The sequence below is a fragment of the Hippoglossus hippoglossus genome, chromosome 23 (assembly GCF_009819705.1).
Source record: "Hippoglossus hippoglossus isolate fHipHip1 chromosome 23, fHipHip1.pri, whole genome shotgun sequence".
Lineage (NCBI taxonomy): Eukaryota > Metazoa > Chordata > Actinopteri > Pleuronectiformes > Pleuronectidae > Hippoglossus > Hippoglossus hippoglossus.
This window is the reverse complement of record NC_047173.1, coordinates 3071333-3097033: the sequence shown is the minus strand read 5'-3', so window position 1 is coordinate 3097033 and position 25701 is coordinate 3071333. Positions and strand designations below refer to the sequence as shown.

At 41.4% G+C, this 25701-nt stretch overlaps 3 protein-coding genes across 5 annotated transcripts; all 3 read left to right on the top strand.

Moving 5' to 3' along the window:
- The first annotated feature begins 750 nt into the window (after positions 1-750).
- On the top strand, positions 751-12839 carry LOC117757396 (rab GDP dissociation inhibitor beta-like). Its single transcript, XM_034578517.1, has 10 exons — positions 751-985; positions 6502-6609; positions 6880-6979; positions 7227-7361; positions 7511-7709; positions 7834-7965; positions 8260-8359; positions 9152-9323; positions 10262-10461; positions 11715-12839. Exons 1-10 carry the CDS (start codon positions 752-754, stop codon positions 11865-11867), a joined length of 1533 nt encoding a protein of 510 aa, XP_034434408.1. The 5' UTR covers position 751; the 3' UTR covers positions 11868-12839.
- A 494-nt stretch (positions 12840-13333) lies between these two features.
- Positions 13334-16355, top strand: asb13a.1 (ankyrin repeat and SOCS box containing 13a, tandem duplicate 1). The gene is made up of 6 exons (XM_034578727.1): positions 13334-13376; positions 14278-14453; positions 14757-14913; positions 15437-15571; positions 15750-15941; positions 16058-16355. The coding sequence occupies exons 1-6, from the start codon at positions 13334-13336 to the stop codon at positions 16213-16215; spliced, it is 861 nt and encodes a 286-aa protein (XP_034434618.1). The 3' UTR covers positions 16216-16355.
- Positions 16356-16477: 122 nt separating this feature from the next.
- asb13a.2 (ankyrin repeat and SOCS box containing 13a, tandem duplicate 2) lies at positions 16478-24922 on the top strand. 3 transcript variants are annotated; one of them, XR_004613139.1, is made up of 7 exons: positions 16478-16620; positions 17462-17649; positions 17878-18030; positions 18133-18271; positions 19048-19239; positions 20326-20543; positions 23997-24922. XR_004613139.1 is itself a non-coding variant. In XM_034578726.1 (6 exons), exons 1-6 carry the CDS (start codon positions 16578-16580, stop codon positions 20451-20453), a joined length of 843 nt encoding a protein of 280 aa, XP_034434617.1. In that variant the 5' UTR covers positions 16478-16577; the 3' UTR covers positions 20454-20678. The 3 variants fall into 3 exon arrangements, 2 of the variants coding, with proteins under 2 accessions (XP_034434617.1, XP_034434616.1); XM_034578726.1 differs by lacking the exon at positions 23997-24922 and having other exon boundaries at positions 17878-18034; positions 18137-18271; positions 20326-20678; XM_034578725.1 differs by lacking the exon at positions 23997-24922 and having other exon boundaries at positions 20326-20626.
- Positions 24923-25701: the final 779 nt, after the last annotated feature.

The following is a 25701-nucleotide window of genomic DNA, read 5'->3' as shown; positions in this document are numbered from 1 at the left end:
CTCAGAACATGCACATACCCTATCTAATTCCTCTCTCTATTAGATAAGTTGCAGCTCTACAGAATGTTATTTAATTACGCCAATAACTGTACTGTACTGTAGATTTTTACACACATACCACTGCTACCAAGAAGCTCTACACGTCAGTGCACTTTTGGAGTTTCAGGGTCAAACACCATTGCAGCCAAATCCACTACAATTGAAGTAAATCCAAGTGTCCGTAAGCTGCAGCCATCGTGAGTTCTCGCAGCAGTAACTAAGAGGAGGAGAAACATGGTGTAAATGATGCCGCTTTGAGTCTAATTTTAATGTCGGGGCTTGCAGACACGGAGGCATTTTATGTTTGTTTCCTGTTGCTTTTTTACTTTTGAAGAATTGATCCCAAGTTACTTCAATTGAATTAGATTTGGCTGCAGCGCTGTTTACCCCTGAAACTCCTAGAGTGTTTTGGGGACTCAAACACTTCACCCACCCCTCCATATGCATAGTGGTGTAGATGTAGATGAGTGAATATGCATTTTTGGGTGAACTATCCCTTTAATAGTTGGATATATTCCCAAAAATGCAACTCCAACCTCGCAATTTCGAGGTTATTTTCAACATTTTGACTTTAAATGCAAAGTTTGACTTGATCTTCAACATTCAGATTTTTTTCTTGAGATTTTGACCTTGTTAAATAAACCTTCCTCCTCTCATGTTTCATATAAATGCCTTTTAACCCAACACTCCTCCACAGGCAGCAACGGAACCAATGCGAGCCACGGGATTGGCCGTCGAGTTGTCACTCAAACACCTCGCACCGCCTCCCCAGTGTGATCGACAGCGGAGAGGCCCCGCCCCCGAGGCGCCTGACGCTGAAGCCTCTTCTCGTCTCCACTCCCGCTGGTCTCCATTTTCTTTCCCCGCTACTGAGGAGCAAAGGAAAAAAGACTCGGAAAAAATGAATGAAGAATACGACGTTATCGTCCTGGGCACCGGGCTCACGGTGAGACACAATCTAATGTCGCGCTCCGCAGCGTCGAGGCGCCTCACACGCTGTTTACCGGCGCAGTTAGCCCTTAGCAGTTAGCCCTTAGCGGCTAGCACTTTGACAGTTGCGCTCAGAGCTAACTGGGCCTAATCAGCGGGACTAGCGCTAAGTAGCTAGCTTAGCCGCCGAGCGACACCCAATGGAAACTGCGAGCGTAGTCGCTAATGCTAGCTGTTAGCAGCGCGCTATCGGCTGCTGCTATCAGCGCCTGGGGGAGTTCACGACACCAGCGCTTGACTTAAACCAAAAAAGAGTCCTAGCTCTGTATCTGTTGTTGTGCCCACTGAGTATTGTGTCGACCCCCGGGGGGGGGGGGGGGGGCAGTAAACACGGTTACTTATCCGGTCGTTTAAATGTCGAACGCCACTTCCGGCAGGTTTTGTCAGACAAGAAAAGGTTATAAAGCGGATGAGAGGTCCGCTAACGTTAGCCGACCAGAAATGATGCTAACCGATTAGCCTGTCAACGTGTCACAGCTCCATCGATAAATAAACATCGTCTGGGAAACGCGATTGTTGACTCTCTCTCTTCCTGGGTGTCATTAGCAAAGCTAGCTACTTTAGCTCCCCGACTAACTGAAGCGACCTGAAGTTGAGCGCCTGTTCGTACGGAGGATTCAACAGGCTGACGGGAAAACAACCGAGTTTCCCCGCAGGCTGAATCGAGCTAACGGTTTACGAAGCCATGGCCCCGAATATCATAAGCAAGAAGTAATTTCGGGAGAAGATCTGACCTACTACTTATCATAAACTGCTAGATGTGTGTGATTCATTCAACTTGCAGCTTGTAACCTAAGTAATAGATTGTTAACATGTAAGTTGGACGTTGTTGTTTAATCGCAGTTGCACATTGAAAAGTCAAAATCTATTAAATCCCGTATAAAATGAGGTGCCAGTGTATGAGCTAATCGCGCTAAAGTAAGGGTTGTTTACCCGGAAATGAACTGTGTTATTCTAAAGCGTGCCATAACCTCGCAGACGGAGCTGCTCTGCCTGACAGGCCTCCTGACTGTCAGGTTGACATGGCACAGGCACGTCGTGGAAATCCCGTGATGTCTTTACAACCGTGCCGAGCCAAAGAGCAGCTTCCTGTCAAATCTGAGTGACTAGCGTCCCCTGCCCTTCCTGGAATGCCCCGGCTCTTGAGAACCTCGGTGCACACTTGTGCTGCAAATATTGTCAGCAGCTCAACTCAGCCTCGATCAGTTTTTGAATCGGAATATTTCATTAGGACAGCTCATGTTGTCATAGTGTTTGGTTTCAAGCTCAGCGCAAGGCAGAGATAACAGCAGGAGCAGCCAAGTAGAACGGAGGGTTGGTTTAAAATTTGGGTGGGTGGGGTGTTGGTGTAGCTCACATTTGGGTGTGGTTCTACCAAGACTCAGGAACCGAAAGTACACTAGAAGTAGTCTGTTAAGCTCTGTTAAGCGAGAGCTACACCGACAAAAATAAGCAAAGCCACAGAGGCCTCACAGTGTCGTTTCGCATGGCTTTAAGTTCCCTTATGCTAAACAGCTTCCTCCTACATGATTCTCACTAACACCAGTTAGTCCAGTAACTCAACAGGTTACATCAAATCTGAATAGGCTTATAATTAAAATTCCAATCAGTGCTGTTCATCTTACTACATTCTAGGTTAGTGGGAGTATCAACCTATCAGGTGTTGCAGTAAAGTGATGGACAAATATTTGACTTCTACTAGAAAAACTCATGTTTTAGTGTAATAATATTCTACCAAAGGTTGATTCAATGTAGCTGAAACTTTTACACACTAAGTTTGTCGATCTCCAGAGTGATTATTTTGTATCTATTTTAATTATTTTGATCTTTTAAATAATTTTCTAAGAAAAAAGTGACAGACTTTCTTTGGCTCCAGCATCTTCACCATGAGGATTTGTTGCTCCTCTTTATCTAGCATGACATTAAATTGAATATTTTAGGATTTTGGACTGGTGGTCAGACCAGACAAAAATATTATTCTTTAAATATCATTTAAGGATTTTGGTTTTAAATTGTGTTTCCCACCGTTAACAACACAACTGGCAGATTACTTCACAATGCAATTAATGTCTGGTACAGACCTTAAGTTAAATATACTGAAGTATGTAGAGTAGCATTGCTAATCCTTTCCCCAGAACCAGATTACAGCTGCTGCTTTGTGCCTGTCAACAGAAGGAAGTTGTGTTAAAGGAAAGGAAATTAATTAAATGTGGCCTCCCCTCCCACTATAAAATATAAGGAGGAGCAGTGTGTGTAGAACCTTTGCTAAAATGACTTCCAAAACATAAATCTTCCATCACTCACTTTATACGAAGCTAATGTTGCTATAAACTACAGTACAGACATAATAAACAGAATCCTTTGAAGCCAGCACATTCCTATCTCATTTTAAAAAGCTTATCACATGTTTTTGCCTGTAACACTTTAATCTGCTGTGTAACAGATCAATGTAAAGAAGTACAGTAAACTATAGTTTGCAGTGTAGTCTTGTACTGTACAGTAGGCCACAGTGTAAAACAAACATCACAAAATATAAAAAATTGACATGACAATTTAGAGGTGCAACAAATCCGATCAGAGATTCTGGTAACGTAGAATGTATATATATTTTTTTTGGCTTGATTATATGAAGCCGAATAATTGATTGTGCGTTAACTGCGTTTTCCGTTACATACATTTGCTACAGTATTCTGGGTCCTTTCGGGACAGGATCTACTTAGTTGTTTCTAAGAGTGGGCCACTGCTACAGTACCATTGTGAGAAATCTATTCAAAATATCTGACACTCTGGTCAGTGACCCTATAAAGTGGCTGCTGGTGGTGTTAAAGTAAAATCTTTGATCTCAAGTTTCTATTGATGACCGAAGAGTTCTCTCTGACAACTGTCAGCTTATGTCTGAGGGAGCACAACAAAGATTTAGTTAGAGGAAGATTTCCTTTTTCCCCCGCTCTGTATTGATGAAGTGTTGAACCATACTTGAGGCGCTCGCTGTCAGCAGTAAGCTGTTAAGGATTCTGACACTGAATTCACCATAATGAAATGGATGTTGAATGTTTTTGGGCCTTTTAATTAACTTTAATTTATGCACCCTATCAGACCACAGTCTGTGGTCAAGGTGACATCACTCATTTAAACATATGATGCATTGTTTTTGTCATGTGACAAACAAGTTATTCCACGTACCGTCAGTAGTGAAAGTCTCATGATGCACACAGTGTTTTCTTGCATCTACAACACCACGGCCGTAATCGTATTAAAGCCTACGGCCTTTGGGAATTCCAGACTCTAGCAAACATGAGACATTGTTCATCATCATAACCAAGCCCCTGAAAGTTCAACTACAATTTGAAGAGTGATCACCGTCGTTATGTGGGCATTGGGTGTGTCAGAACTAAATTCCTAGTTCTGGCTATGTCTGGTTACACTGACTCAGAAATGGTGTTTTTGTTTGAGGTCTCTGGTCACCACTAGTGTTTAGTCTTGTGATGTTTGAGGCGGCCAGCATTCCTTTGTTTAGGTTAATGCAATCTAACATGAGGGAAAGGTGCAGGATTTATTGTTGTAAATTAATTTATATGAGATCATGTGTAGTCCATTCATCACTTTGTATTTGTGTTGCAGTGGCGCTAATCCAATAATCTGGTGTTAGGTATAAATCAAAACCTATGATGCAGCTGTCTACAGTGGGACTGTTATTAATTCCTTAGGTTGAGTATAATTCCATTTTTTTTGTGGCTCTGGTGGCCAAGAACAGACCAGTGTGTCTGGTTTAACAAAAACAAGAACTGAAAGAGGCTGCCACAAATGACAAATGCCACAGTTTGATGATGTTAGTGTATCCTTATTGCAAGTGAGGTTTATGTAACCAAATGATAATTTATTTACGTAAAGTTCAACACATCTAGATCTAAATACCAGGACATTTTCATCTTTTGATCTTGAACCCAATTGTCTTCCGTGTACAGCAAAATTCCAAAATTTGTCAGAGAGACTGTATATTAAGCTTGTGTTTGTATTGTAATGGCTGAAATTGCTTTTCTATGGTGGTGATGATGGCGCTCATGATCACAGTTGGTGTTAGCTAGAAAAGTTTGTGATCCAAATGGCTTTTGAACACATCACTTCCCGTATCTAGTTGGTCTGTGTTTATAATGTCTGTCGCTTCATCACAGGCCAGAGGGAAAAACTCTAAATTTCTGGCTGTGTCCTTCACTTTTTTTTTTCACCAAGCTGCTCTTCTTCGGCTCTTCAAGGCAAACTTTGGAACGATTTTATTTTGGCTCTAGCAGCTTTGCAGCAGCAACCTTCTCCTTCTCAAATTCCCCTTATAATTGAGGTTTCAGCTTCTTAGCTATCAGCTCACTCACCACAAAACCTGCATTCATAACATTGTCTCTGTCAGAAAGCAGTCTTGTAAAAGCTGCAAGTTGGATATGTGGAATATAGCACCTACCAAAACAATAATAGTTGTTGGCCCAATATTAATGTTTAAAATCTCTGATACATGTATAATCTGTTAGCACATGACATGCAACAAAATGCCTGTCTGAAAAAGAAAATTGGATTTTAATAATGACATGCATCTTAGCTCTCATCTATCAGGATACCCCATCAATATCCAGAAGTGTTATGAGGAAGTCCAGTTCAGTGATTTTTAGCATTCTCTTCAGTGGCCTTACACTTATCCTCAATTATTTATTTATGACCGAGAGACAAAAGAGATAGCTTTGTTGGCACTTCTGTAATATTTGACTGTAAAATACATCACAGCTAACAGAGAACCAGTGTTAAAAGGAACCAAAATGAAATGACATGACTACATAGATACAAGCCACAATCCTTTCAATAAGCCATTGTAAAATGGCCCCCTGCAACAACTTAACTAGACATGGAGTATCTCTAATTACTGCTAAATGTCAACCAGAATTGATTCAGTGATTATCCACACGCTCTTTATAATGTCAGATTTATCACCCAACTGGGTTGCTGACCAAAACAACTATTAGGATTTAGGACTGTCTGCAGCGTACTTTACACAAGAGGTTTTCCTTCTGATTTGGTTCCGATCCAACTGGGCCAGCCCAAATCTTTTCAACCTCTGTTTTTAAAGTAATCAGAGCTGACTGATATGTATGTTGTTACGAGTGCAGTAGAGGTGTGGACGACTAATGCGCATCAGTGCAGTGGCGCTGCCAAGGGGGGGCCTTGTAACACTTGTAAAAACAGTTTACAATACTTTTTAAAGCACTATCTAAATAAAAAGAGAGTTCATATTTGACTGGCTTATTGTATTAACTGATGAAAAAGCACCCATTTGCAGTAATATAGAATATTTAGGATGTGATACATTGAAATGCATTGATGAATCCTTTTGCATTCAAATCCTTGACAGCTGAATCATAATCGAATCGTGAGTGCAGGATAGGTCAAATTCATCATTGTCTTATTTCTCTCTTTTGTTTCTCTCAACAGGAATGCATTTTATCAGGCATCATGTCCGTGAAGGGGAAGAAGGTCCTGCACATGGACCGCAACTCCTACTATGGAGCTGAGAGCGCGTCCATCACGCCACTTGAAGATGTGAGCTGACTTTTGACTTTGTAAACATCTATATGTAAACTTTGGATTTTAGGACGACCTGTGGCTTTTTAACATGTTGGATTACACCCTAACCAACCTTGCTCTGAAAGACAATAGATTCACCATTACCTGCAGTTTAGATAAATGCTTTTATGAAATAGTATTCCTTGAAAATAGGGCTGAAGTAAGCTTTAATGGTTACCTTGCCTTATGGACATTTGTGGACATTCTTGGCTTGTAAATAAAGTCTGGTTCTTTGTCTCCCTACAGCTCTACAAGCGCTTCAACCTTCCTGGCAACCCTCCTGATTCAATGGGAAAAACTCGGGAATGGAATGTGGACCTCATCCCTAAATTCCTAATGGCCAATGGTACACTTGGATCACTCATCTTTTTATTACATACGGCTTTTGCCTTTGACCCAGACCTCTGATCTTTAGACGAAGAGCTCACGAAAAGTGTCAAAATGCATATGTCTGTTTTTAAAGGTTCAGTGTGTAGGATTTAGTGACATCTAGGGGTGAAAGAGAAAATGTCAATGAAGGGTCAAAATGTCAAAAAGGATATTCATATCTGGTAAATATTTTCACGAATGATGTTTGTGTCTCCTGCTCACAGGTCAGTTGGTCCGCATGCTGCTGATCACACAGGTGACTCGCTACCTGGAATTCAAAGTGATTGAGGGCAGCTATGTGTACGTAGGGGGGAAAATCTATAAGGTCCCCTCTACTGAGACTGAGGCTCTGTCATCTAGTAAGTTATTGGAGAACGTTTTCGATTTATATTATTTTAGTATTTTTCCGGTCCACTGGTTTTATAATTTTAGTTTTCCTGGTTGCATGTAGCATTGCTTTTTAGGTGGCTTTATTCTTCTCTAAGTCGTCTCCCTTTGTCTTGGAAAGGTCTAATGGGTTTGTTTGAGAAACGGCGCTTCAGAAAATTCCTGATGTACATCGCCAGCTTTGACGAGAAGGAACCCAAAACCATGGAAAGCGTTGACCCCAACAAGACAACTATGAGGGAAATTTTCAAAAAGTTTAGCCTTGGCCAGGAAGTGATTGACTTCACTGGCCACTCCCTCGCCCTCTACCGCACAGATGAGTCAGTGTTATTATTAAAATACACTATAATACACTAATGCATGTGATTTTTATGCCATGTGTCCCAACCTTATGAATCATACAATTTCAATAGTTTAAAACGGTCTCCATCTCTCTGCTCTCAGATACCTGGACCAACCTTGCATCAGCACAATACACAGGATAAAGCTTTACAGTGAGTCTCTGGCCAGATATGGCAAGAGCCCATACCTCTACCCACTGTATGGTCTGGGAGAACTGCCACAAGGCTTTGCCAGGTAGGGGTCATCTGTATGACTGTATGAAAAATGTGTTTGTGATATGTTACAGCACAACCTCCTGCATTGTTGTTAATTTCTAATTATTATAACTTGAAATATTGTTCTTAAAATGCATTTAACAAACAAGTGAAAAAATGTCATCTTTACAACCAGCAAGTTCCAGTAATGATGTGTTTGTAGTCTTGTGATATTAGTAATAGCAGATTAGGTTCATATAGCTCCCCGCTATTCATTGAGGATGTATCTTTTGATAACTAAACGTAACATCGCTGCATTGTGTTTCTGTTCCAGGCTGAGTGCCATCTATGGAGGCACGTATATGTTGAACAAGCCCATTGAAGAGATTGTGGTGGAAAATGGGAAGGTGGTGGGAGTCAAGTCTGAGGGAGAGGTGAGCATTTAGAAGATATGTGTCTTAGAAGCCTTTCATTTGAGTGACATGTAAATTCTATAGAGGCCTATCTGTGTATACAAGATTTTATTACATTTTTTCCAGATGAAGATCACTTTAAACTATCAAGACTCCCTCATACATAAAGTCAATCAAAGCACAAAGAGCTTCACAAAGAGCTGTTCATCTGTTTACTCAAAGTTCAGTGAAGCTCAACTCGCTCCACAGAACCCAGAACTGGTGAATCAGATTGGTCGTGAACGCGCGCTTGTTGTAATCAACAATGTCACTTACGAGGATGAGTCCCAGTCGCTGCTGCTACAGAGCGCAGGTCCCCTGCTTATTTCAAGTTTATTCATATTGGTTGAATATCGCTTGCACGAATCGAATCAAATGCAACACTGCTCTTCCTTTGGGTGGGCTCCAGACTAACTTTTTACATTGGTTGCACTGGTGCACCCAAATGTTTCACTGCGCCTCTTGGGACCGCAATAACACACCTGTTATACCTTTTTATTGACAGTTCCCATATACATTGGTAATTTCTTAACTAGGGCTGTAAACTGTGCAAGGAAAACGCTAACTTGGTGCATTATTTAAAATTTCATGGTAGGCCTGTCATGATAAGAAATGATTGTGATAAATGATAATATTGTGATCTACTGCTAATACTATAGCATAATCATGCAGTACTGTAAAGGTAATGCATGTCTGCACAGTCGTTCCACCACTTCTCCAGCATTTAAACCTGTTCTTTGTCCTCTGAGCTTTGACTGTGTTTGTCCTCCACAGATCGCCAGGTGCAAACAGCTGATCTGCGACCCCAGTTACATCGTGGATCGCACCAAGAAAGTGGGTCAGGTGATCAGAGCCATCTGCATTTTGAATCACACCATCAGCAACACCGGCAACATCAACTCCTGCCAGATCATTATCCCCCAGAATCAGGTCAACAGGAAACACGGTGAGCACAAACAGGAAGTTAAGACACTTTATCTAACTACAAAGTCTGTAAACTTGAAAAAAAAAAACATGCATCCAGGAGACTCACCGAGACCCCCCCTCCCCTCAAACATGTCTCTTACCGACTGAGCCTTTGTCAACGGGTGAGCAGGAATATAATCTGGATCTGAATCTTCTTAATTTTTCAGAGGTTGTACTTGTAATGTGCCTAACTTATTCATTTAGATGCACCCAAAATATTTCACAGCGCCTTTTGGCACTGCAGTGATACACATATTATACCTTTTCTGGCAGTTCCCATATGCATAGGTAATTTCTTAACTAGATCTAGGTTTGATTCCATTTGATTTGTTCGAATATTGCTTTGGTTAAGGCATATTTCAGTTTAAAATACCACTTTTGCCTTGATATGAACGGAATTCTCAGAGCAAGGAAACCTCTAACTGGGTGCATTCCTGAGTCCACACAACACTTTAGGAGTCTCAGGGGTAAACAGTGTTGCAGCCAAGGTGACCCCTTCATCAGACGTAATAAAACAACAGAAAAAAGACATAACATGCCTCCATACTGCTCCTGTGGTGTCATCCAAGTGTCTGCAAGCCCCACTGGTGAACAAAATTATATCCAGTCCTACCACTTATTTGTTATAGCCATGGAAATACACATATATGTTGCAGCTGCTTATGAGTATTCACCACTTTTATTGTTGTTCAGTTCATTTATAGTGTGGAATCTCTGGTTTTATCAGGTTATGCTCATATTATCAGTTTATCCCCAGAGCTATGACAATGAATAGATGTTTATAGACAGGCTGTGGCGACTTAAATGGACCGTCCCTAATGTCTCACAACAATTGATTTGACAGATACCATTGAATACGTGTTAAACTTCTCCGTAGTCAAACCACCAGATATTTACTGTAGCTTTTCCTCTTTCCAGACATCTACGTTTGTATGGTCTCCTCTGCTCACAACGTGGCAGCAAGCGGTAAATATATCGCCATCATCAGCACTACAGTGGAGACAACCGACCCCGAGAAAGAGATCAAGCCGGCCCTGGACCTACTGGAGCCCATCGAGCAGAAGTTCGTCAGCGTCAGTGACCAGTATGCACCAACTGACTTGGGCGCTGAAAGCCAGGTATGATAAGAGGGCTAAAATGAGGCATGAAGCACCGCACTGCAGCTGTTGCATGTTTTATCCCATTCAACACAAACCAGGACATGTAATGCCTGGGAATATAATGATAAGTGTGTCTGTCCATGCTTCTGAAACCACTTTGTTTCTGGAGCAGACCTTTAAAAACCACTAAGAATTTTCATAAAACTTCAATTATGTTCATCAGGTAATTGAGTAGATGTTTGGTTTCATGAGAGAAATATTACTACTTCAGGTATAGAATATGTTATAAATCCAAGTGATCTGCTCTTTCAAGTTGTGTGTGTGCCGGGGGGATATGTCATCCCCTGATGGTTCTTGTTTGAGATGAGTGATACAACACAGCTAATGGTGAATGTCATATATTGTGTACTTTGAGCTATAACATGCTATTGTGAGAATGAATGTCAGAACGTAAAATGACCTCTGACTGCAAACTTCCCTTAAAGTATAAATATACTGTTAAGGATTTTTATTTATTTATCAGCAGTGGAATGGGCTCATTGATAACTGCAAATCTACTCTATATTTATAGTATATAATAGTAATATTTCTACAAAGAAACATTTAGGGCTGTCAAACAGTAACACTTATCATGCCAGTCATGGCTAAGTACTAAGATATACACACACACATACACACTGGAGATCTTCTTGTAGAAGAAACACCACCTAAGCTATAACACAGTTAACCACTCAGTATCTCTCTCAATGCACCATAGACAGACCCCATCTTTCCATAAGAAAAAAGGAAAGTTCCAACATTATCTCCTCATTGCTGGATATCTCTGACTGTCAGTTTTGGTGCATCAATATTTGAATCCCTGTAATCTAGAACTTTTAGAGCATTCAAAGCTAAGCAGCAACTTGTCCGGTGATTCTGTGAAACTGTAACTTGAGCTAACGTTAGCTCAGCAGTCAAGCGGATGCTGAGAGCGGTCAGCACGATTAATTTAGATAATATCTGATACTGTTATAATTGTCAGTGTCTAACCGCAGTTAGAAATTAAAATCATGATTTGAAAACTAACAGTGTCTTTGAATGTGGCCATCGGGATAAAAAGTTATCCCAGTAACACATCTTCTCTCACTTAATGTGAACTACTGTAAATTGATCTTGTTTCTTGGATACGTGTCTGAAATCATCAAAATACATGTGTTCTGTTTCCTTCCTAATCGACTTGAATCTTCCCAGTGCATATCAACATTTAATCTTTTTTTTTCATCTTCTTCTAGATTTTCATCTCCAGTTCATATGATGCCACAACTCACTTTGAGACCACCTGTGATGACATCAAGGACATCTATAAGAGGATGACTGGCTCCGAATTTGACTTTGCCGAGATGGAGCGCAGGAAGCAGGACATCTTCGGCGATGCCGCAGAGTAGAGGCGAGGCGTCTGCAACACTTCTGATTATCAAAGACAACGCTGCCGACAACGCAAATCTTACAAAACATAGAAAACTTACTCATAAATGTACACATCATGGGCTGGCTGATTATCAAAGTACATGGTTTGCCCATTGAGGAAATTCATGATATATAGAGAGATATGATATAGTATTGTTGGATAGGGTTCAGGAGATATGCTTTGTCAAATCACAATTAAGATGGAGGTTTTAACTCAACACTTGCATTTCTACTGCTTCGTCACGTTAATGGATAGTCCAAAGATGCCAAATAAAAAAATCATTCATAATCCGTAGTATCTTACAAAGTGGGTGTGTTTGTTGAGGGCAATATCATTTGTCTGTCATTTTATAAAAGGTGTTTGGAAGATTTATAAAATCTGCACTTAAGTTATTTTTTTCTCTGCAGGCATTTTTCTTTAGGGTGTGAGAAAAGTGGCTTCGTTCTGTGCGTCTGAATAAAATCTTGTGGTGTGGTGACGTGCCCCATCAACGGCAGCCATCGTAAATAGTCAGATTGTCACTGTGATATCAAATGGTTCAGGGGTGTGTGGGCTTGATATTGTATGGTGTCTCTACCCCCCCTCCCCCCACAATGTAGTCTAATCTCCAGCAGAATAAAACCGTAAAACTAAGCCTCAAGGTGATGTCGTCCAGCATAAACTACCTGAACCTGCTTTCAACAGTCAGTTAATATAACGCATAAGTGGAGATGTATTAGTTCTTGTATTATGCAAAAAAAAAGATGGAATCCCGGAGCATTAACAGCAGATTAATGGGAATTGTGGTTAACTGTAATTTGCTTAAGAAGGACCAAATGTGTACTGCAGCAGTATTGAACTGATGAGAGCCCTGTGACATCTTGTCATCCTGTTTGAAATAAAAACATCTTGGGCTCAAATGATTTCTGTACTGCAAAGTAAAAAAAAAATCAACTTTGTCAAAAACCAAGACTGTGTTTGACTTGTTCTTTCTTTTACTGTTCATTCCGTGTGAATGTGTGCAATACAAGTGAAAATAACGTTTGCATACTGTTGTAGCCATGGTGTTTATTTTTAATAAATAGTTTAGAATTTTTTATTACTGAGATATCGCAGCGCTCCAACAGTTTAAGCTCTTTACCACCGTCACACAGATTCATATATATCATTATATAGAAATGGTTTTAGATACAACACAAAGTAGACAGTACTCAACTGAAATAAGTCATTTGCGTTTTGATATATATATAGAATGGAAATTTTATAAATATGAGATAAGATATATCTTGTATGTGATCATGTCTGTCCCAGGGTCTCTTAAATACCATGAGAATATTGGAGTAGCAGCATTTGACACCACTAACTGAACGCCAACTCCCAACACTTCTCTACTTCCTCTGTATACTTGTAACAGCCTCCCTGGGTAGCGCCCCCTGCTGACGTGTCCTGTATTGACCAGTAAACATGGAGTTGACGGCTGCACGCTGCTCGTTTCTGTGCGACATCGGTGAGTCATGCCTCAGTCATGTCAGCCAGATAGCAAGCTGACATTGATTCCATAAGAATAGTCATATCTCGGTAACAATGTTCCGATGCAGATACTTCATCTTCAGTTCTGCTGGTTTTCTTAAAGGAATCAATAAAGTAATTCCATATTACAACATGGGGGTGCAGCATACACCCTGTAAACAGATTTAACCAGGCTGCTACACACATAGTACCGGAGCCCTCTACTGGCCCTGACGAGCAATAGCACACAACTGTCACCTCAGTACAAGAATCATCACTTTGGTTCAGGTTGAATTTTCAATGATCAATGTTGGTAATTCTTTGTTTCTTGTATGTCGCACTAATTTAAATATGATCAGTTAAATAAAACTGAGCCAAGGAGGAGAAGAAGAAGGATAAGTCAGCTGCATTGCCCTGTTGGTCCACCCATTTCAAAATCGTTAGATTGAACTTCAATGAAATCTGGTGAGCAGATGGGCACATCATGCTCTTATATCAAATAAAAGTGTATGCCCTACACTGTAGGGGGTTAATAAAAGAAAAATGAGTCAATTAATGTCCGGAACAAGCTGGAAGTTTTGATGTTTGAATGATTGAAATCAGTTGAAATTTATGGAGACCAAAAATTGGGACTTTCATCATCAAAAATTGGGGCTTTCATCATCATTTCCCTTCATCATCCTCCTTCACACTGTGCCTGTTGTCACCACAGTCTATGGGAACATCTCTTCTGCAGGGCCTCTAGTCTGGAAAAACAAGTTTTAAAAAAAGCAAAAAATTTAAACCTATAGGAGAGAAGCTTGAGCAATTATTTACATGAAATGATAGGACGACTGAGCAAAGAATGTGTTCAGTAATGCTGCATATGTGTTACTGTCTGTGAACAGGATTCTGGGCAGACCGGACTGCCCTGCACGAGGCAGCATTTCACGGCCGGTTTCTGCAGCTCAAACAGCTGCTAGAGAGCGGAGCCTCGGTCAACATGGTGACGGTGGACAACATCACCCCACTCCACGAGGCCTGCACAAACGGGCATCTGAGGTGTGTCCGGCTGCTGCTGGAGGCTGGAGCTCAGGTGGGACCGACCTCTGTGTTCCTACACCCCCACAGTATGTGGAGGACCAAACCTGACTGGTGTGAATATGAGGAAATATTTTGGTTACACTGGTACATAGTGATAAATACTGCAGGCTCAGATATTTCAATGGACTTGGGGCAATACCTCTGTTACACAGTGTAACACAAAATGAACGATATTGGATTTTAGGCATTATGTGGTATTTCTACACACTTTTTACATTGTAATATTTCCTGTAATACTAAAATATTCTAAAGTTACACAAAATGAGATGGGATCTTTTTCCTCTGGTTCCTCCAGGTGGATGTACGGACCATCCACGGCAGCACCCCTCTCTGTAACGCCTGTGCCTCCGGCAGCCTGGAGTGTGTCGAGCTGCTGCTGGAGCACGGAGCCAAGGTGAACCCGTCCCTCACAGCTCTCACCGCTTCCCCACTCCACGAGGCCTGCATACAGGGTACGACTTCAGGGGGGCCAAGCAGTCAAAGGGACTAACGACCACAGAATTACTTTTCAAACTTTGGGATTTATTTCACCCAAGAATATCAAAATACGAAGGAATGAAAAATAAGCAAATCAAGAAGAAAACTGGGTCCATTTAAAGAGGTCGACCAAACAGACTCTGCTAAATACTTATGCTAATATAACAGGACATTCCAACAACCAGACAAAGTGGAGACATAAGCTGGCTGATCAGAGAGGGAAACAAAATAGACAACAGTTTAAACTTCATCCAAAGAAATCCTGTTCCCCCCATTTAACCAGGCCCCACCCTCAGCTACATCTTTTGGCCAAACCAGGAAAGGAGGACTGATGCAGCAGACACAGTAACTCAAAGACAAAGAAAACACAAATATTACAAGTAATAAGGACAAACCAGTTTAATCTGAATGCACAACGTAGTGTCAAAAATGAAGCAGTTAACGAGATTTTAACCAAAAATGCTTCTTCCCTGTGAATGAAACTTCCTGTCTCCTCAGGTAATGACGCCGTGGTGAGGCTGATGATAGCCAGCGGCGCCCAGCTGGAGGCGTACGATATCTACTTTGGCCCCCCCCTCCACATCGCATGTGCTAAAGGACACATGGAGTGTATTAGGGAGCTGCTGATTGCAGGTCAGAACATGTCTTTAAGTAATAATCCACTGCTTAAAAGGAGACACAGATTTAGATTTACCCTCTGTATTGTAATCTACCTCATTTAATTCTACTGGTGTTTATGATTCTCTACACGTCCCCCTTTCATAAATACAAATAAATAAAAGGCCAAAGCTCTCGTCTCCACCTCCTGCAGGTGCCAATGTGAATTCAGTGAAGTTCCATGAGACAGCTCTGCACCACGCTGCACGAGTCCAGGTGGTGGACATGATCGAGCTGCTGGTGGAGTTCGGAGCCAGCGTGCACGCCAGCGACAACGTGGGCAGAAAACCTGTGGACTACACCTCGCCTGCGTCTCCCTCTCACACCTGCCTCAAGTTTTACGAATGTAAATCCCTTAGTTCTGAATCGCTGTCAGAAATAGAAAAAAAAAAAAGAAATTGACATTATTTCTTCTGCCACTGTTGAATCATGACCAACTACACTCGATGTGCTTCTCCACAGGTCATCCTCTGAGTCTGCAGCAGCTGTGTAGGATCACAGTGAGGGGGACGATGGGCACCAGGGCCTCAGAGGTCATAGGTCAGCTGAACGTGTCCCACCGCATCCACAGCTTCCTCCAGTTCTGTGAGCGCCCGGCATCCCTGCAGAGCCACACATGAGGGGATTTCTGCCCCTGCAGGAGGGACTGCTGCTCGAGTTCAAACATCCCATTTGAATTCACACGTCATGGACTGAATATCTGCTCCAAATTTTAAACTCTATTAAGTTGTCAAGTTGAATTATTATGATAAAAAAACCCTGTAACCGCATTATGTATCCAGATGAAGAATAAAAACTGGTCGCGTTCTCCACAGAGGGTGCGGTTTCCTGTTTGTTAGTAAAAACCTACAAGTCCCAGGGTGCACTTCTGGCTGCCAGGTGTGTCACGTGACGGACGCCCGGCGCATGTAAGCGCCGCTCGGGCTGTTTACAAACATCTCGCTGCTGCTGCTGCTGCTGCGTTTACACGACAAGCAGGAGGATGGAGATCGAAAACTCTCAGCCCTATGTCCTCGGAGACATCGGTGAGTGTGTGAATTAAAACAACATGGCCGCTGAGACTTCTTATTTCTGTGACCCGGTTTGAACAGCGGGTAAGCGAACACGTCCTCTGCAGTCCGCGCCGTGTCCGCATCACCGGCGACGCTGAATATTAGGAACATGGAAAATAAAGATGGTGTTTAAAATGTACAACATGTGAACTAAAGAATACTTTTTTTTTCATATACGTATAATGACCTGAATGCTAACTGTGTGTAAACTACTACCTTTGCTCTGTTTGAAGGCAGATTGTGGTTCCTTTACATGAAGTGACATTACTACGTCATATCGCCTCATAATGTTTACATGTTAAACCTGTGAAAGTCGTATGAACAACATTACAGTAATTACACACCTCAGGCCATAAGTATTTGGACATTTAAGTGTAAAGTCTCTGTTTTGATATGAAAGAAATGTGTGTGAGGAATAGACCTTTTAACACAGTGCAGAGGTTAATACAGAGGAATATAGTTCTCATATATGATTATATGTATTTGTGTTGTTCTAGCATAGTTTTCATATATAAAATACGTATTTGTGTTGTCCTAGCATTGTATTGTATATGAATATATGTATTTGTGTTGTTCTAGCATAGTTTTCATATATAAAATACGTATTTGTGTTGTCCTAGCATTGTATTGTATATGAATATATGTATTTGTGTTGTCCTACCATAGTTATCGTATATGAATATATGTATTTGTGTTGTCCTACCATAGTTATCGTATATGAATATATGTATTTGTGTTGTCCTAGCATTGTATCATATATATGAATATATGTACTGTACTTGTATATATGTACTATATATGTGCTGTGCTGCAGGCTGGTGGTCGGAGAGGTCCGATGTGCACAAGGCGGCCTCTCAGGGTCAGGTGTCCCAGCTGCAGCGCCTCATTCAGAGCGGAGCCTCGGTCAACATCGTGGCACTGGACTCCATCACGCCGCTGCACGAGGCCTGTCTCCGGGGACAGACCCAGTGTGTCCAGCTGCTGCTGGATGCTGGAGCGCAGGTACAAGCAGAGGGACGGACAGATTCCAGATCAGGGAACTGTCTGTGTGTCTACTTCATCTGTAGAGTATATCTCAAACAAATACAACGACTGGGGAAAGATGTAGAAAGCATTTTTCCAGGGTTATTTGACAAATTGAGTGATTGAGAAGATGAAATGTAAATTTCTGGAAGTAGGTTGCAGTACTTCTAGTCTTCTATATGTATAATCGTATGCCGCTGTGATCAGGTGGATGCGAGGAATGTAGACGGCAGCACCCCTCTGTGTGACGCCTGCTCAGCTGGAAGTTTGGATTGCGTCAGTCTCTTGCTGGAGCGTGGTGCCACGACCAACCCCGCTCTCACCTCTCGCACGGCCTCACCTCTCAACGAGGCCTGCGTGGGAGGTGAGTGGTCCTCAGCTCACTTCACATGCCTTTTAGTTTCTGTGGAATCAAGTTAATGTTGATGAGACAACCATGACTTACACACTGTTGTTTGTGTCTCAGGTAACTCGGACTGTGTGAAGCTCCTGATCGCCGGGGGTGCTTGCTTGGAGTCGTACGACCTTTACTGCGGGACCCCGCTGCATGTGGCTTGTGTTAACAAACACACAGATTGTGTTAAAGTGCTGCTTAATGCAGGTGAGTCTCTCCCCCATTTCTGTTCACTCAGCCCGACCGGTCGAGGCTGATGAATCTGGTTCTTCTAGAGGTTCCCTCCAGTGAAATTAAAGTGACTTGAATTGAAGTGCTGAGCAGGACCAGCCACTAAGTGAAGTTAAATTTGTCTCTTGCTTATATGTTTACTGCACTCAGACGTTTGAGGTCACACTTTTAAATCCAGTCTGACAGTAGATGGGTGTTTTGATTGCACTTGTGGTGTAACTTAAGGACAAGTTACCTGACCTGTAATAATATCCCATGCTACCTCATCTGACTCTGTGGGACCAGGCACCAAGTTTACATGTGGCTATACTGGATACTTTAAATGATGACTCATAAGGCAATGTCTGCATTTAAGTAATTTTAGCTAACAGTTTAGCTGATTACTTGTAGAAACCTTTTCATGTGAATTAATAAACACAGTCCAGATCTACTGAAGCAGAGACAAAGCACATTTTATATTATTGTAAAAGTGAAATATACGTTAGTGTCAAATAAATGTTCTGCTAAATTTAGCAATTTTCCTTCTCGTTTGTTAACAATTAAGCTTTATTGTTTTGTCGTAATAAATGTTAAATGTAGAATAGACTTCTCATGACACTACATATTTGTGAGTATTCTGCAGGAACCAACGGGCGAGACTCAGATATTGATGGTTTAAAACTTGACATGAGATTCGGACACAATCTGAAAAATGTAAATCAGATACCAGCCTCATCCTCCTCCACCTGATATTAATGCTCCTTTCTGTTTAGGTGCTAAAGTGAATGCTGCCAGGCTACATGAAACTCCGCTGCACCACGCTGCTAAAAACATGCGGGTGGAGATGATACAGACTCTGGTGGAGTTCGGGGCCAACATCTACGCCAGAGACCAGCACGACAAGAAACCAGTGGACTACACCACACCAGGCTCTCCCTCTGCAGCCTACTTAAAGTTATATGAGAGTAAGTCATTCTCAAAAAATCAGCGATGCATGTAACACACACATTACCTTGTTTTGATCAGCCAGGCTGTGTAACTGCCTTTAAACCAGTACAGCAGTGCAGTGTCAGAGTGTCACCAGCAGGTGGCAAGCAAGTATCATTTTTCACTTCCAGGAAACGTCAGCTAGAGACACCTGTTGTTTACCATGATGCTCGCACATACCGTTGGTGACATCAGCCACTGATTCATATGAGAGGGAGATGAATTACACACTTTCCAGTAACAGAACTAAAGTGGAGCACAGACTTTAAATAGAAGCAAACAAGGCTGGAAAAGTTAAAATTTTTTAAAAGAATCATTTTATTACATACTTCTACAGCATAGATAGGTTTTGACAGTGTAATGATACATCAAATCATTGTGATGAATACTATTTAGCTCCAATATAATCCATTATTATTGTAATAATATTTTGACCCTCTGCTGCTGTAAGAAGTGATTTCCCCTGGCTCTTCTCTTCTCCTCTCCTGTCTTATCTTCGGCTGCATCCATACTACTACGTTTTTGTTTGAAACTTGTGTTTTCAAACCAGAACGATCTCTGTCCACAGTGTTTTGGCTCCGTATCCGTTTTAATCCCCGTCCATACTTCCAGACCTGACATTGAATATTACGTGACCACTCACGTACACTAGGCATGCATGTGCCAGTGTAAACAGGAAGCATTTGGTTGTTAGTTGCAGAAAAAGCTAGGCTAAAAAGGAGATGCAGCAATTTTGCAGAATAGCATCTCCTACACATGTAAACAGTTGTATCATTGTAAAATAGAAAATTGAACTGCACAACAGCTATTAGCAAAGACAACAGGGTCAATAACACTTGTAATTGATTATCCAGACTTCAGTGCTCTACACTGGCAGCTGAGGCAGTGTTCTTACAAAAGGGGGTCATGTGATAGGAGCCTGACGAATCAGCAAAGGATACATCGTTTACAAACTCTGTTTTTGCTAGAACAGAGACTCCAGAGTAGTGTGGACAGCAGGCATATCCGTAGGAGTTGTGGATGTAGCCTAAATCAACATCTAATGCTTTGTCTCCTGTCTGCAGCCACTCCCATGAGTCTGCAGGAGCTCGGCAGGTTGGCGGTGAGGAGGACGCTAGGCACCAAAGCTCTGAAGGTCGCAGGTCAGCTGGACATACCGAAACTTATGATCAGCTACATCTGCTATGAGTGAGAGCCACTGGGAGGAAGAGTCGGATCCAAGCTCAAAAGAAAGGCTGGAATTTCACAGAGCTGCCGCAACATTTTCTCACAAATAACATAGGTTAGTGTCAATCACAATGTTGTCACTAGATTTCTTCTCAAAACTTGAATCGAAATTTTACAAACTGCAGTCGAGACAGAGGAAAGTATCTCGGCTTCTGTGGTGGAAATTCAATTTATGTGCTGTATTTGCCCAAATTAATTCATTGTGTTTACATGCAAACTAACAAATTGATCACGCAGAAACTGTAAGCTGTTTTTAGAGTGTATAGTTTTCACTTACCTGAACTGGAAAACTTACCCCAACGCTGCAGAATATTCAATTCAAATCAGTGATTATCATTTGTGTTATATATTTGTTTATGTTATTTTAAAAAGTGAGGCAACATTTAGATTATTTCTATATTAGTATTATTTCTATAACCCACCAAAATACATTGTGTGTTTCCTTGAGCTCTTACAAATGTGCTGGACACATTTCTCTCCTCATATAACATTTGTAAAGCCACATCGCTTCCTTAAATCAATTTTCATTAGATAGCTTCCTGTTTCCTGCTCTGCCTGCAGAGGTGGAAAACTCTATGATAGGGGTGGTACCTTCAGGTAATAGACAGTTTCACTGCAGCTAATGACAAGACAGCTCGCAATTGCTGCTTATCATAGTTCTGCAGCAAGCTTTGCAGACCTAAAGAATGAAATCCAGTGAAGGCTGCCTCGGCCTACAGTAAGAGGACTTCACAAAAAGATCATATAATCATATAATATTTTAATATATAGAGATATTAAAGGTTTAAAAAGTTTAGGAGCAACTGCAGTAACGTATATTTGGGGCTAGGGGCTGTTTCTTTGCTTTTTTAAATTCCTTGGACTGTGCCATAGTCGAGGATAACTGATGTGTGGCATGTTGGACATCCAAGAACATCCTGACAAAAATACTAGCATGTGCTGATATGTTCTGTGACACTGACACACAGGAGCACAAGGTACTCCTCATCACCTCCGTACACATGGAGAAGTAGAAGAAGTTTTGTGCCACATACGACCACCTATTTTTACACAGCGACCATCGTGAGAGGCAGAAATAGTGTTGGCTGGTGCCGAAATTTATAGGACTGGGTCCTGGGTTCTGGTTGGCTGCATTAACAGAAAGATCAAAGACTAAAGAAATGCAAGTGTTTCATACAAAAAAGTGTTTCATATAAACACTATGATCACAGTCACACCATTGCCTGATCTGTTATTGGAAGTCAGCGCTTTATAGTGTGTGTGTAGACAAACTAGTTAGATATGGACATTTATAGTGACCGTACAACTGGAAATGACCCCTCATCAGCAGCGTCTCTTTATTGATCTCTTACCACTGCTCCTTAGTTTCCTTTACTGCCTGGGTAAAGGAAACAAAGGGGTATTGTTTCCAATAGAGCTGCCAACATGTAATATTATTTAAATATTTCAGCTATTAAAGTCTTAAATATTTATTTATTAATGTTTGACATTTGTATTAATTTAAACAAAGAATAGAACAAGACAAAAACAAGCATCTAATTTTAGAGATGACTGTAGATGGGTATTTATTTAACTAGAGAACAAGTGGCTGAGGTCAGGGAGAGGAATCAGGAGAGACTAACAGAGGATTAAAGGTGGGGAAGGTGAGGAATTGTTGAACTAAAGACCAAAACAAATAGACTCCTTCCTTCAGTGCTCCTTCAGAAGCTCCACCTCCCACACTCGTGCACGCGCATTGCCAAGGTGCACCACTGATCTCAAGTCGTAGCATCTCCAGTGTCTAACAGTACAGTCTTAAGCAGCAGTTATCTGAGGCTACTTATTCAGCTCGTACTCTCATCCTTTGATAGTAGCAGGTGGAGGAACGATCACATTATCTTGTTTGGGATGTGATCACAGAACGCCAACAGGAACAGTGTTGTGGTGTTTGGGTCGTCCAGCTTTCAAAGCCAGGCCTCTGTATTTAAACCTGATTTCTTTCAGCGCTTACACAGAACGTCTAGCCGGCAGACCATGAGGAGATATTAGCAGAATTTGATAAAAAAGTGTATTGGATTAAAATCACCTCCCCTACAATTTATTATTATAAACATTCGCATTTAGACCCTATTGTCATGTCCTTATCTCCATGGGTGGTCATTCCATAAGCTGCACATGGAGGTCCCCATACTGGAGAATAGCTACTTTGTGCTGAGGGGGTGACGAGCGATGCTGTAGATCTCGATGGATTAGATATACATGATTCATGATGAGGTCAGTGGAAGAGCCCATCAAGCCTGGATTATTCCGGGAAAATTGCAAGCAACTCACTACACTCCCTCGTGTACTGTAAATACTGAGTAGCACTTAAAATATCAAAAAGCCGACATGTGTGTCAGCATTCCCTGAGTAACTAAAAGTTTTAAAAAATGAAAACATTGAATATGTAGAGGAATACCACTCTGTGATGTTGTCACAGCAGCACTCGGGCCGAAGTTCTCCAGATGCTGCTTGGCTTCATCTCACATTCCTGTAAGTGAAGCCCCGAGCATGGAGACAGCCAGTGTTTGATACAGACACTGTAGTTTCAAGCAGGCGGTATCCTGGATGCCTATTTATAGCTTTGTGTCTGATGCTCCATTAAATCTGCTTATACTGCAGAGAGAGCTTAGTCAGGTCCTGGTATTTGTAGAAGGAGGTGCAGGAAGTCGTTTACAGTACGAGTGGCTCAGAGTGCTTAAGGCTGATTCATCGGCTCTTCTCTATGTTGACATGCTCCGTTTCAGAGTTTCAAAACTTTAGTCTAACCATGGATTGAATCAGGACAAACACTCACACACTGAGTAGTTTGACAGCAGAACACTGGAAGATATGTGAAGGATACTGGGCAGCACATTAGAAGATACATTTTGTTCCTGGGTTCAGGTGTGACCTCTGTCTCTGTTTCTCTTCAGACCAAACAGTCAATCAATCTGTGGGACCACGTCCCTTTTAGCCTGGTGATCTTAAACAACAATTCCTCATTCCGTCTTTACAGTGAACTTTCCCAATAATGTGAAAAACAATTCTGTCCCATTAACCTCAGTCACAAAGCGGTTTTGCTGCAGCGAGGAGCTAACCGAAGCTATGATCTTACTCTGTACATGTCACGTTGTTGTTGGCAGGTACAGACGCCTCTCCACACACAGGAAGTGAGGAGATCCACTGTAAATCCATAGAGATACTGTGTGATTGTTTGAGGGTATTATCCCTTGATATGACAGTAAATGTGGGATGAGAGCTCATGATCAGCATCTTAAACCTTAAACCTTGATTTTCATTGTCAACTGAAATCATTGGGAAATATTGTCCCAGCTAATCATATTGTGCACTTTCATAGTGCTGTTACTTTGCAGTAAATGTGGTGAAATATGCAAAGACACTGTTATAATAGTCTTTCCAAAGCAAGCAGCAGTGAGCGAGGGATGTTTCTACAGAAAGCTGGACTCTCAACATCGTCTTTCCTCTCTTGCCCTTTCTTGCTTTCCAGTATCAAACAAAGTCCACGTGCAGTTTGCTGACATCAGCCTTCAGGATTTCTTTATGTAATTTCACAGTTTTCAAACCTCTCGCTCCTACGTGGAGCTGCCAGCAGCAGCGGTGACCTCGGGCAGCTTTAAAGAGCAAGAGGTCACCTGTCAGTTCTGCTGTCGTTCTGCACCTGAGTGTTTTCCAACAGATCTTTACAAACATTATTTCATGCCTTCGGATCTGCATCCAAATCTCTCGGTTCACTCCCCCCCTGCTTGGCTCGCTCCCTGAACGTGCCCGGGCTGCACGATGCTGGCCGGAACATGCCGATCGTCTGGCTGCACCCCATAAACATGCCAAGATGTGGAAGTTTGTTTGATCAGAATATAAATCCCTAACAGCAAATCATTCATCATTTCACGATATCTGGAATAGTTTGTTCTTTTAAAAACAAAAGAAGCCGTGTGGTGCAGCTTGGAGCACGCACCTCTTCTCCTTCATGTGGACAGTTCCTTTTAAGAACATTTTGAAATGTTTGACCCCGATACAGATGGGGCTCCTACTTCAGGCCTAAAATAAACACAGCAAAACATGCACGGTTTACTTGAAGTCTACAGAAGGGACTGGAGAAAGCAGAGAGGAGGGCAGGCAGGCAGGCATGCTGGGTATGTCCTGTTATCTAAGAGGAAACATGTCTCCAGCTCCTAAACAGGGCTGTTAAACTTCAGGATGAACAATGGAGTCGCCGGTTTGTTGGCAGTTGTCTGGGTTGAAATGTTTTATTGAAGTGAATAAAGTCGGGTTTAATCTGCTCTGATGTTCGGAGCCCACTGATTTATGTGTTATCAAAAAAATCATCCCACAAAATGTGTCATAAATATTTATCTGAATAAACTGTACTGAAGAGTTGATTTATTGAATAAATTGTTCTGTTACTTATGTGTTTATGGTTGTCATGTTTTTGCAGAAATCTGGCTTTAATAAATACCTGAGTACATGTGCATGTATGTTTTTGTGGTGGCGTCTGACTGATGCCAACTTATTCCTGTAAACACAAACCAAGAACAGCACGTTCTTGATACTTTATCCTGATAGAACATCTCTTCCCTTTGCAGTAGAGTCATTAGTGAGAACTGGGCTACACACCAGATACAATATTACAATTTTTGTGGATGCTGCATCTCCTCAAGCATTAAACTCTGTTGATTTTACGACAGGTCCATGATAAGACATTCATATTTTGCAGACAATTAGCTGAATTCTAAATACATAGTAGGAAGAACAAGGGGCACAGAGATGGAAAATAAAGTGAAACTTTCCCAAAAGCTACAGGGATTATTATACAGTAATTTTGAAAATATAGGTTATATGTAAATATAGTCAAATAAGTTATAGGTATATAGGTAAATAATTTATCTAATTTTATTTTTATTTTATTAAACTAGAAAAGCACTATATAAATACAGTCCATTTACCATTCTTAAAAAACTTCTGCTTGACCATGCCGGCTGATGCTATCTTAAGTTTCACAAAAGTAAGTTATGCAGAGGAGAGGCTACCTGCAAATGTTCTGATATAAATTTGTAAAGAAACTAAGCCCTCAGTGCATTGCTTCAGGATTCTAGTACACAGACAAAGTTTTTTTCTACAGTGAAATTGTTAGTAAATTCCATTTTATCCTGTACTACAACATTTGTTTTGCCACTAGGGGGCATTCTCGCCCT